General features: G+C 37.0%; 1 protein-coding gene across 2 annotated transcripts in view; it reads right to left on the bottom strand.

Annotated features, from left to right (window-relative positions):
* The window catches only part of SCAI (suppressor of cancer cell invasion), a gene marked incomplete at its 3' end in the record, with an annotated part of 136,628 nt that overhangs the window by 32,589 nt on the left and 91,760 nt on the right, over positions 1-12,279 (bottom strand). Inside the window, exons 4-12 of one of the 2 annotated variants that reach the window (XM_082656971.1) lie at positions 10,499-10,594; positions 9,836-9,922; positions 8,532-8,630; positions 5,054-5,150; positions 3,900-3,998; positions 3,592-3,744; positions 1,783-1,884; positions 1,127-1,228; positions 306-384 (exon numbers count right to left, since the gene is read on the bottom strand). In XM_082656971.1, coding sequence (XP_082513097.1) covers positions 306-384; positions 1,127-1,228; positions 1,783-1,884; positions 3,592-3,744; positions 3,900-3,998; positions 5,054-5,150; positions 8,532-8,630; positions 9,836-9,922; positions 10,499-10,594 — 914 coding nt within the window. The remainder of the gene's footprint in view (positions 1-305; positions 385-1,126; positions 1,229-1,782; positions 1,885-3,591; positions 3,745-3,899; positions 3,999-5,053; positions 5,151-8,531; positions 8,631-9,835; positions 9,923-10,498; positions 10,595-12,279) is intronic. The other variant, XM_082656972.1, reaches the window with a different exon arrangement.

The following is a 12,279-nucleotide window of genomic DNA, read 5'->3' as shown; positions in this document are numbered from 1 at the left end:
GAAGTAGATAATTAGGCTTGGTTATTCCATGCACATATATGTGTTTGCTTTTAGCAAATCTGTTAGAGAGGCATGCATGTAGTATGTGAATTTGCTGATTTTTTTTAACTTTACTGTATAATATTTCAGCAAATAAAACAGACTGGGGTATCTACAAGATTGCCGATTCAGCAAACAGACCAGGTTTCAAATTTGGGAGCCTCTCTAGAAAGCTTGAGATTGTCTGTGGGCTACGGGCCATCGCCTTGTAGAAAATAAAGAGAATTCAAGCCCTGCTCACGACAGGGAGCATTCCTTTATTGTACCTTCACTATCAGAACGACCTGTGGGGAAAACGCCAGTGGCTGACAGGTAAATCAGAAGCACACTATTGGCAGGCAGCTCCTGAAATTAAAGAAAATCACATATACAAAACGACAAACAGGAAACAACAGTTTTATTGAAAGTTCATGACATTTTACAGTTGTAGGGAAACCAAGAACCTAATTTAACATATAATGGTCTCCTCCAAGAGAAAAGTCACTCTTGCTAGTTCGAACTTATAACTGTCTACACAGCAAAGATTCATTATTAACCTATAACCATTGCCAAAAGTTTTGAAGACAATCTCTGCTTCAAAACCCCATCATTTAAAGAACGTTCTCTGGAAAACTTAAGATGGAGAAGTAAAGATCCTGACTAGAGGTCTAAAAGACAAACTTCCATCCGTGCCTTTCTCTATATAAACTGAGAGGAATTCCCTACTCATGGTTCTTTCAGACGACCAAAATGTTTCCCAGAGCCACCATTCAGGTGGCTATTCTATTTATAGAACATGCCTATAAAATCTGCTCCTGTTTTTCAGTTCTGCATTGACTATTATGCCTAAAGCAGTTTAGCAAGAAAAACCCGGAGAAAGGAGAATGATAATTAATCAATATTCCCATTAATTAATGGTAGGGAACATTCAAAACATAATAAGCAATTTCCATTCCAAAAATAGCTATGATTAGGATATTCTAAGGCAGTTTTCATTTTCATATTTTTCCTAAATTCTTGACTCAAATATTCAAAGAGAAGAGTGACTCTCAGATTCCATTTAAGGCACACTTTCCCCATATGCTAAAAAGTACTGGATGATAGATACCTTAAAAGATGCTGCTAAGAATGTGTATAGTTGGCTGAATGTTGGTTTGTAGAGCAGGTACTTGTGGGGGTTTTCTCGCCTGGTAGGCTTGTCAGCTGATTCCTATATTTACACACAGAAAACAATGCACATACAGTCGGTCCTCTGCATCCATGGATTCACCCAACCACGGATCAAAAATATTTAGAAAAAAAATTCTAGAAAGTTCCAAAAAGCAAAACTTGAATTTGCTGTGCACCAGCAACTATTTACATAACATTTACAACTATTTACATATAATTTACACTCTATTAGATGTTATAAGTAATCTAGAAATGATTCAAAGCATACGAGAGGATGTGCATAGGTTGTATGTAAACACTCTGCCACTTTAAATAAGGGACTTGAGCATCTGCAGGTTTATCCACGGGGGTCCTGGAACCAATCCCCCATGGATACAGACGGATGACTATACAAACTGTACTTGACATATGACTTATCAATGCCTATTTTTACTATCCTTTTCATTAAATATCTTTTTTTAATTAGCATTATGCTTATCTATTTCTCCTGCGTCTCATCAGGAGAATTCTTTATTCACACTCATGGCTCTCGCTGAATAATAGCATTCCATGAGGAGCAGAAGCAGCAAATTGCAGATGTAGGGAGAAGGTCACCTGCATTCCTGGTTTATTCATCTGGGAAGCTAAATTCATTGGCTCCCTTTCCAGGGCTTGTAACATCCGGAACATGTCAACAGTTAGTTCACTGAACTTAACCTGCAAGGAAAACAAACCTGACCGTTAATGCAGTACACAGACCTTGAAGTGTTTAATCATATTGTTACTCTTGACTTTCATGTGTACCTGATGACACTGGATATTTTATTCCAAAAAATTTCAAAAGACAGAAAGTTAAAAAAATTGTACAGTGACACCCTTATGCTCAATAGCTAGATCCTATAACATTAACATTTTTCTATATTTGCTTCATCACATCTCGCTCCATCTATCAATACTTCTATCAATCCATCAATTTCCATAGGTATTTTTAAAAACAAAAAGTAGTCACGTAAACACAGAGACCTATATTAGATCCCATAAAACATGTTAACTTTTGGCAAAACAGCCAGGCTGAAATATGACTATGGCCCATTTTAAAATCACTTCATTACATTTTGGCACTACATAATGTTTAAGGTTGAATCCTGAGAATTGCCTGGAGGTCCAGTGGTTAGGACTTGGAGCTCTGACTGCCGGGGCCCTGGGTTCAATCCTGGGTTGGGGAACTAAGACCCCACAAGCTGCGTGGCACAGCAAAAAAAAAGAAAAAGAGAAAAGACTGTATCCTTTTCTATTTTGTTTTGTTTTTAACAACTTATTTTTTATTTATTTTTGGCTGCGTCGGGTCTCAGTTGTGGCATGCAGGCTCTTCACTGCAGTGTGCCGGTTTCTCTCTAGCTGTGACATGCAGGTTTTCTCTTCTCTAGTTGTGGCACGCGGGATCTGGGGCGTGTGGGCTCTATAGCTTCCGGCACGCAGGCTCTCTCGTTGAGGCATGCGAGCTCAGTCGTTTTGGCGCGCGGGGCTTAGTTGCTCTGTGGCATGTGGGATCTTAGTTCCCCAACTAGGGATTGAACCCGAGTCCTCTGCATTGTAAGGCGGATTCTTTACCACTGGACCACCACGGAAGTCCCCTCCTTTTCTATTTTGAATAATACTTCTACAGAACTTCATGTAGGCAAGGTTTTAATTTAAATTAAAATGTTTTAATTTAGAAATTTGCAAATTAAAGCTTTAAAATCCAAAATTGGAGAATTATAAGAAAAAGTTAACAACAACAAAAATGACAGATGTAAGGGAAGGATCCAAAATTAAAACTTGTATAAGTAATACATATAGAAAAGTGTATCCACTGGTGACTTTTCCAATATCCCATAATTTTCAGTAAATTACAGTTGTAGTACCTTAAATCCTCATTGTCATGGGACTATTCTGTCATGAAAAAATATCTGAAATTTGTTTTTGACAAATGTACTTAAAAATAACTGCTCCCCCATTTTTGCCTGATTGTAAAGGCAATATACAGATGTAGAAAGTTGTAAGGAAGAAAATAAAAATCACTTAAAATTTTGCTGAATTTTTTAGAGATAAATCTTTTATGATATTGGTAAATTTCTTCCTTGTCTTTTTCTTGTGCATATATGTATTATACGTAGACATTTTAACATATATAATAAAATAATTCTGTTTACATAGGTCCATATTATTTTCACTTGCCATATCATAAGTATCTTCTTCTGTGATTAAAAATTCTTTCTAAACCATTTTAAATGTCTATGGTACAGTCCATATATAGACACAGCATAATTTAACTATTTCCTAGCAAATGGATGTTAGGATATTTACAATGAAATAATTCTGTAACAATCAAAAGTACTATTTTTCAAAGTGAATTTTAAGCATAATTCCTTCACAATTCTTTACCTGGTTATTACAATTACCAATAATGAGTGCATCAGCCAGAGACAACTGTCCCACAATCATGCCCTGTTCCAGCAATGGGGCTCCTGTTTCAGCAAGGCGATTAGACGTGATAACAATGGTATTATCATCATTTAATACCATCACAGGGTCTGCCTGGAGAAAAAGCAGTAAGTGGTTGATGGCCAAGACAAAACGTCAATATAAGAAGTTATTCCTTTTTTTTGACATATACACATAGTAAAAAAGTATACCACATATGTATGCATTTACATACATAATTATGACAACCTTTCTTGTCAAGAACTGACCTCAATGAAAGCTGCTACTTCTTGAAGCACCAGGTTCCATTCCACTTGATCTTCAGTATTAAAGCGGTGAGTATAATCTTCAATTTCATCCGAGAGTTCCTGATTTTACAATATCACAAAGAGAAATGGTTATAGAAAAAAAATCATAAAAATACATTGTATATAGTACCATACTCCTGACAGAAACTGATACAGTTAAGAAGTTTGATTATTATCAATATACGGTCCCAGTTATAACCAAAACAGAGTGAAAATTACATGGGCTTGCTTCAAAATCAAAAACTCCAAAATGATAACACATCAATAAGATTTTCATAGAAATCCACAGTGACCCATACCTACTCAGTGCTACATCAGCAATGACTTTATTAACAGGAAACTCTTAAAGGTAAACCCCCCCAAATTTTAACATTAAAAAAAAATAAATATAAATTCTTTGTATTTATATCATACTATTTCTTTTGGAAATAATCTTATTAGTAACTGGGGATGGAGGAAGAAGGCTTGTCAAAACTAGCATGTTATACTGAATCACTTTGCTGTACACCTGAAAATAACACAATACTGTAAATTAACTATAATTCAATAAAAAAAAAAAGCAAAAACTAGCATGTTATACTCGAGCGCCAAAAAATCAAGAAGTATGCCATTGAAACCACTAACTGAATACAGAGTGTAACCAGAATGTAGCATGCAATAATTACAGATATTAAGTGAATCTAGAATGCAGTTAACTCTTAATTACCTGAGGTAATGAAGGATAGAGTGATGCAGACATACTAAAGGGAGGAAAAATCGAAACTCATTCACACCTTTGTAAAACATTTTTCTTGACCTAACTTTTCAATTATTTTCTTAAACCAAATATTTTAACTTTTGTTTGCATTTGCCAACCATTCATTGATGGGTGATGAAATGTAAAATAAACTGAGGGGACAAAAGTAAGAAATTAAGACAATTATCTCTGGTGTATTTGAAATATGAAGAGTTGGAAAAATTTTTTATCATTACCCTTGTCATAAGTTACCATACTCTCAAAGTTGTAATGATTTAGATATATCAAAATTATTTTAACCTTAAATCTATTTTTAAAAAACAAAATTATCCATAGACAATGAGAGATTAGGATTTTAATTATTTTAAAGTACATTTACCTTCACCAGATCCTTTACAACATCCATTTTGTTGAGAAGAAGACAAACTACTATAAATCTTGCATAGTATCGTAGCTTCTTAACTACCAACTCAGGTCTATGGTAGAAAAATGGAAAATCATTCATGACATTTAAAAAAATATGCTTTTTGATTTTTCTAACTTTCTGATAGCTTTTTAAACTCTTTTGATACTATTTTGCACAGTTATAAACATTGCTTCATATAACCTATAGTCTTTTAACACATTTCTTACTCAATGGTTCATTACATTGTTCATTCATATATTAAATTCATTCAAGAAGTATCTATTGAAACTTAGATGCATCAGGCACTATGCTAAGTACTAGATTAGAATGATTTAAAAAAAAAAAAACTATAGACACAGTCCCTTCCCTCACAGATCTTACAGACAGAAAAGTATTTAAAATGTAGAGGAGACAGATAAATACTTAAAATACTGGAATAAATATTACAATGATGTAATATTACAAAATATTACAATGATTACAATTTGAGCCCACAGGACAGGATCTTGGGTGAGAGAAGGCATCTTAGCGAGAGTAATGTTTAAGTTAAGACTATACGGAAGACGTTACAGTAGAAACTAACACAACACTGTAAAACAACTACACCCCAATAAAAAAAATTAAGGGCTTCCCTGGTGGCGCAGTGGTTGAGAGTCTGCCTGCCGATGCAGGGGACATGGGTTCATGCCCCAGTCTGGGAAGATCCCACATGCTGCGGAGCGGCTAGGCCCGTGAGCCATGGCCGCTGAGCCTGTGCGTCCGGAGCCTGTGCTCCGCAACGGGAGAGGCCACAAGAGTGAGAGGCCCGCATACCGCAAAAAAAAAATAAAAACTTCAGTACTGTCACCACTAGAGGTGACATGATTTTCTTTGGCAAAGTTCTTCTGGCACTCCATAATTGCCGCCTCGTCTAACCTGTTAGGACCACTACTTGTAAGATGCTGACTCTTGACACATCTGCCTGAGAAACTGTTTTTCTGGGTGGCTAACTGAAACATCTCCCCCCAGCCTCTGCGTGCTTGGAAACTTCACCTTCTCAGGATCTAACTCTGACCAGATTCAGCCTTAGTCATTTACAACCATCAGGGTTTGCAGCTTCTAGGACAAGTGATTATGTGCTATTGTCTTCTCCGCCAAACACGATGGGCCATGGAATTAGGACATGCTGAGAGTTGTGTATGTTTGGTGATAGGCAGTCACCTTGGTAATTGTTGGAACATACCATTCCTCCTGGCTTTGACACAGTCCTTAGGTACTGAGACAATGCAGAGAGAACTTGGCCTTTGGAGGAGAGATTTTTGCTTTTTAAAGCTACTGTGAAATTGTGGAATACTTTCTTACTCAGGTTTAATCTACCAGCTGTTGATTTTAGCAGCTGCTGCCAACTGCTACCTTGACTGGCCCCCTTGCCCTCGATGAACTGAGAAACAAACAACTTACCAACTGAACAAAATCTTTCCTAAGGTACAGGGAACAAGGTCAAGATTTCACAGACTGGACTGTCCTTTGATGCTATGTTAGTGGCCTAAGGCAAGAGATTTTGTCATCCTGGTTCCAAATAATCCCACCTCTGTTCGTCTACCCTGCTCTAGGAGGCAGCACAGGAAAACAATTCATATGTGGTGTTTGCTATTAGTGTAGAAAATGATTTTAGTAAGTCAGACTGTTGGGTTTTAAGCCAAGGGACCTAAGGCCAATTTCCCTTTTGGCAAATTAGAAAATGCGGAAAAGTGAATTATATAAGGTATTTTACTATTGCTTAAAATAGTTCTTTGCTTATATGTATTTTTCATACTCATAAAGTGTTACATAGCCCTTTTGCATTTTTTTAGGGATATAATTTATCTCACCAAGAATTCAGACAAATTGTACAACATGAATGCAAAAAAAGGGGAAGTTGGAGGAAATACATCTATAGTGAAAGTATCTGAAGCAAACCATAAGAAAATCTGAAAGGATAGTAATTGATGGAACTTCCTGATAGAAGGAGGAAGTAAGGCCAAAAAGTCTTGGGGGAAAAATGTAGACTTCAGCATCCACACACCTCACTTGTTTCAAGCAAACTCCTTTAGACAAGTGTGAATAAGATTTGCACGGGAATGAAGGGGATTTACAAGAGTGGGGCTTTCCCCAAAATGTTGCTGTTTAGCTGGAAAGCTTATGGTAGCCAACCACAAAGTGTTCTCTAGAAAAATAGGTAAAAACTATGTTTTCTTCTATTTCTAAGAGAATATAATCTTTCCACTTATATAACAACTGTGAGTTCTGTTGCTGAGAGTAGAAAGAACTTTCAGATATTCCAACAATTCCTGGAATGCTAGCAATAAAGATTCTCCAGCAGATCCCTGATTATTTCAATAATTACTTTCTCATCTGGAATCTACCTGTACTCCAAATATGTCTGGGACACCCATGAAAAGGTAATCATCTAAAAGGAAAAGAGAGGGATTTCCCTGGTGGTCCAGTGGTAAAGAAACCATCTGCCAATGCAGGGAACACGGGTTCAATCCCTCGTCCGGGGAACTAAGATCCCGCATGCTGTGGGGCAACTAAGCCCGTGCCACAACTACTGAGCTCATGCGTCTCAACAAGAGAGCCCGCACACTGTGAACTACAGAGCCCATGTGCTCTGGAGCCCGCGCACCACAGTTACAGTGCCCACACGCCCTGGAACCCACATGCCACAACTAGAGAGAAGCCCACGTGCCACAAGAAGAGCCCGCGCACCACAATGAAAGATCCCGCTTGCCTCAATGAAGATCTCGCATGCTGAAACTAAGACCTGACACAGCCAAAAAGATAAAGAAAATAAAGAAATAAAAATAAATAAATATTAAAAGGGAAAGAGTACACTTGCCCGGCTTCTTTTCATTTTCCTTCTCTCACCCTAGCATTGACCACACTGCGAGATACATAATAAGTGCTCAACAGATTACTATTGGGGATGAATAACTTCTACATGATTTTTTTTCCCTAGCAGTGGAGCTACACAACTGCAAAATGGTATTCGATTTATAAAAGAAAACTCAAACAGCATTACAGCCTTTTCTTTAGTCCTATATGACAGTTGTCAACAGGGTTTTGAATGTATACGAGCTAAGATGACACAGGCTAAACAGAACAAAGGTATCAGCTAAGCCTCATTTTGGAGTTGTTTCTTTTCTATGAAACTTCGTGTGACCCCAATCTCTCATAAAGAAATAATCCACCCTTCCTTTGTGCTCTGACTCTACCCTGGTACTGTGACATCTGTTACAACATCTGTAATATTTATTGTTTTTAGGTAACACATCTCTGTATGCTTAAGAAGGTCTAGCATATAGCAGGCACTCAATAAATCCCATTAAATGAATTAAAGTTATAAATAAATGTGTGATTTTCTGCATAATTTCCACAGACTAAAAATGCTGAGTGCTTTATCTTCTTCTTTCTGAAAATGGTAGGTGCATACCTGTCCTCTTTATTGACTTGAGAATAATATGATCTTTGTCTGATTGCAGAATAGAAGGAGAAAGCTTCATTCAGATAGCTGGTCTCAGATGTGCGCAGGCTATGAGAAGAAAAAGAAACTCTTTACATTTGACAGGATCTCAATCTCTTCACCATGATAAATACTTGTTCCATTATTCCTCTCTTCCTCTACTCCAGGGGATGGGAATGACTATCCTAAATTTGAGTCAGCAAAGCAATAATCATATCACCCTTAAAATGTATAAAAAGAATAGTAACGATAATAAAAAAAAACACCTCCCCGCCACTCCCAAGCCTTTTTTGATGGCAACCCAGAGTACACGTTATTCTCATTCTTCGAAGGGCCTCTCCAAACAGCCTTCCACTCAGTTAAATCTTCCCACCTGGGACCAGGTCTTTCCTGACCTTCCCCAAATTCATCTAGTAATTTGTCCTTTGGCTCATTTCTTTAGTTTTTTCTCAGAGGACTCAGAAATGGACTAATCCATATTAATCTTCATAGGATGCTGGTGAGTTGGATTTTCTGTTTAACATTTCTAGTTTGTTTTTTTAATTGGAGTATAGTTGACATACAATAACATTTGTAGTGTTATAAGGGATTTCTTAAGAAAATATTCTACCAGGGAAGGTGATTTTAATGATGGGAATCTGGGTGGCATGCCAAAAGACAGGGAAAGGAAGGAATTTTCTGGCCTATTAAACTATAAATGGTCCAAGCCTTTTTATGAAACACCTGGTATCACTTAATGACAATGAGATATTTAGATCCTAAAAGGAGCTCTCTTCTTTCCTTGACTCATGGGTGGGACTATACAGATGATATTGCACTAAGGATACAATTTAAAGTATCTTTATTGACTTCATGTAACCTTTTAGACATATATGAAGATGAGCTTTAAGGTATCCTCCTGAAAACCACTCCTTCAAACATACCAGTTATGATATGTCTCTGTACGGTATCAAGATTCAGGTGAAGCCATTAAGAACCATAAAATTCATTTAGTATTTATCTTTTATCTAAAACCAAGATCATACTCCTTTAAGTTTACAAATGAGTCTGACCAAACGAACTGTGTGGAAGGTGAGCCTCTGAAACAAATAATGTCACTTTGATTATGGAAGGGCATTTAAAAATGCTGTCTTGATCAATATGATCTGACCTTTTAGGATTTCATTTGTAACTCCTCAGTTTTCCCTCCTACCAGGTATGTATCGATGCATACTTCTGCATGCTGTGTTCAAATCAGGACAATGCTTTATGTTTTCCATTTGCAATTCACTTACTAATAATGGTAGTATAGCTGCCCAATCTTAGAAGCAATTTCCCCTATTTGCCACCGCTTCAAGCCATACCGATTATCCAAGACTTGTCTGTTTTACATAGGAAATAAGAAAATAGAAATAAGAGAATATAAATTTCAAAAATAACCAAATCTGTTAATTTAATAGGATAAAGTATCACCCAATTCATCATGAAATTTTGAATACATAAATTGAAATTCATGAATTTTTCATGAGATTTCAACATAATCATTCAATTAAATTCAAAAAGCATTTATAAAATGTCTATTTAAAGTAAGTTGAAATATAAAAACAAACTTCTTTGAGCTACATGCATGAAAATTAGAAGCAACCCCCCCCACCCCCGCCAAATAGCTTTGCCCAAAAAACAACATCTATTTTTAGAATGAAACCATGAATCTGCCTATCCATGTTAGAGTTAATCTGCACCATTTCAGATAATATTGTCTTTAAAAATCAAATAGTATTTACATTTGAAAACCTTAAATAAATGGGGAAAAATCAGTTTGCTTTCATTTGGGTCACAAAGATGAAATATATTAAGATACACAAAGAGATAAAAAGCACTGCGGTGGTATATATTAGTCAAACTGTTACTAATAAAAAATGGACCCTCACTCTCCTTTAACTGTAAAAATCCTTTACCGGTGCTGCTGCTGGAACTTCCAGAGTTTGGTGTAAACATCAAAAGTTCTTCCAAAATAAGACTGCCACTGCTTCTGCCCATACTGTGGCAAATCTCTGTAATGACAAGTAAACATATATTAATTTTAAAACTCGTATGCTACTTGGAAATTGAGTCTTATGATGATACAAACTGGATGGATTTAAAGCACTTGCATTCAGGCTTTCCTTAAAAAAAAAAAAGTTACATTTTTTAGGGCAGAAATAGTTCTATTACGGGGGTCCAGTACACATTCTTTCCTGTTCTTCTCTCCTACCTCTGACAGCTCATTTGTAGGCTCCTCTGCAGATGCCTCTCCCATGAGGTTTCTAGCACTATCTCCCTTCTTTCTGGGTGCTCGTATTCATATTTACTTATATACCGATAACTTCCACATGTTTGTCTTCAGCTAAGAACTCAGCACTTGGAAAAACATTGCTTTAGGGAATAAATCTAGAAGTGGATGTGCAGGTGGTATTGTTGTTCTCAACTATTCTACCCCCTCCCTATAAGTGAAACTATATATCCTTGTCCTTGGGCCTGGCCATTTAACTTGCTTTGGCCAATGAAATATAAGTTATCTACCACATGTCTGAGAAGAAGATTTAAGAGGTATTACATGGTTCAGCACTTTTACTTTTCCCTCTGACCTAAGACCAAGATAGGGCTGCTCCTCAGCCTGGAACACAGAAGGCACATTTAATGGAACCTCAGAACTGCAGACAACTTGTAACTAACATGGGAGCCGGAAATAAATTTCTACTATAGTAAGGTACTAAAATGTTGGAGTTATTATAGCAGCTAGTAGAGTTATTACAGGAAAAGCCAGTAGAGAAACCGGTACCAGGAGTAGGTTACTGTCCTAAGAAATACATTATGTGACACTGGCATTGAGACTGAGTGTCAAGTAACTGTTACTGAAGGCTGTCATATAATACAGTGGCAAACTGCATTTGCCTGCAATAACTTGGAAAGTAGATAATGTGACTAATGAACTTGTGGATTTATACAAATAAGCCAGGAAACAGTATGCTATTAGGCACACGTAACAAAATATGAGAAAGAGATGAACTCAAAAAAGAACTAGCTGCGAGCAGGGCTGAAAAGGAAAAGAGGAAATCCACAAATTCCAGAACTTTCAAGATTGAAAAATACAACAATTTCTAATGCATAAATGTAAAAGACCCAGTTGAGAAATGCTAGCTATAAGCAGCTATAGACAGTCTCATCCCCAGGGCAAAGCCTCTTCATTAAAGCCTGTGAAGAAATTTATGAAAGTGGCGCCAAGTACATTCTTTCAGGGGGACAAAATAGATCTGGGGAAAGAATCTAAGGATTTGGCTGTCTTGTAGAAGGCTGATAAGCTCAAGGTTACCTGTAAAAGAGTCTAGAAGAGAGAGAGGGGAGTGTCTCGAAATATTGTGGGCATGGCTATTGGTATGTGGAAGCTAACCTGAATCAAACAGACAGAGTCAATGAAATCCTGAGAGCGTTGTACTCTCAAAAGCCATTTGTGTTATAAAGGAATAATAAATACTCATTGATTACATCATGGTACACTTCTTATCTCACTCATGCAACTGTGGACAGCTAGTAGTGGATGGCCTCCCTTGAATGTTTAGCCTGGCTGGCAGCTAAGGTGCTGGGTCACATGTTTCTCATCATCTAACAGGCTAGCTTGGGTCCATTTACATGAGGTGGTTGCAAGGATCCCAACAGCAGCAAAAGGGAGGGCAGCTCAGATATGCATTTTTCTTTTTAA

Source organism: Grampus griseus (assembly GCF_964374135.1).
Source record: "Grampus griseus genome assembly, chromosome: 6".
NCBI lineage: Eukaryota > Metazoa > Chordata > Mammalia > Artiodactyla > Delphinidae > Grampus > Grampus griseus.
Note: the sequence above shows the minus strand (reverse complement) of the source record. Positions and strands in the feature narration are given on the sequence as shown.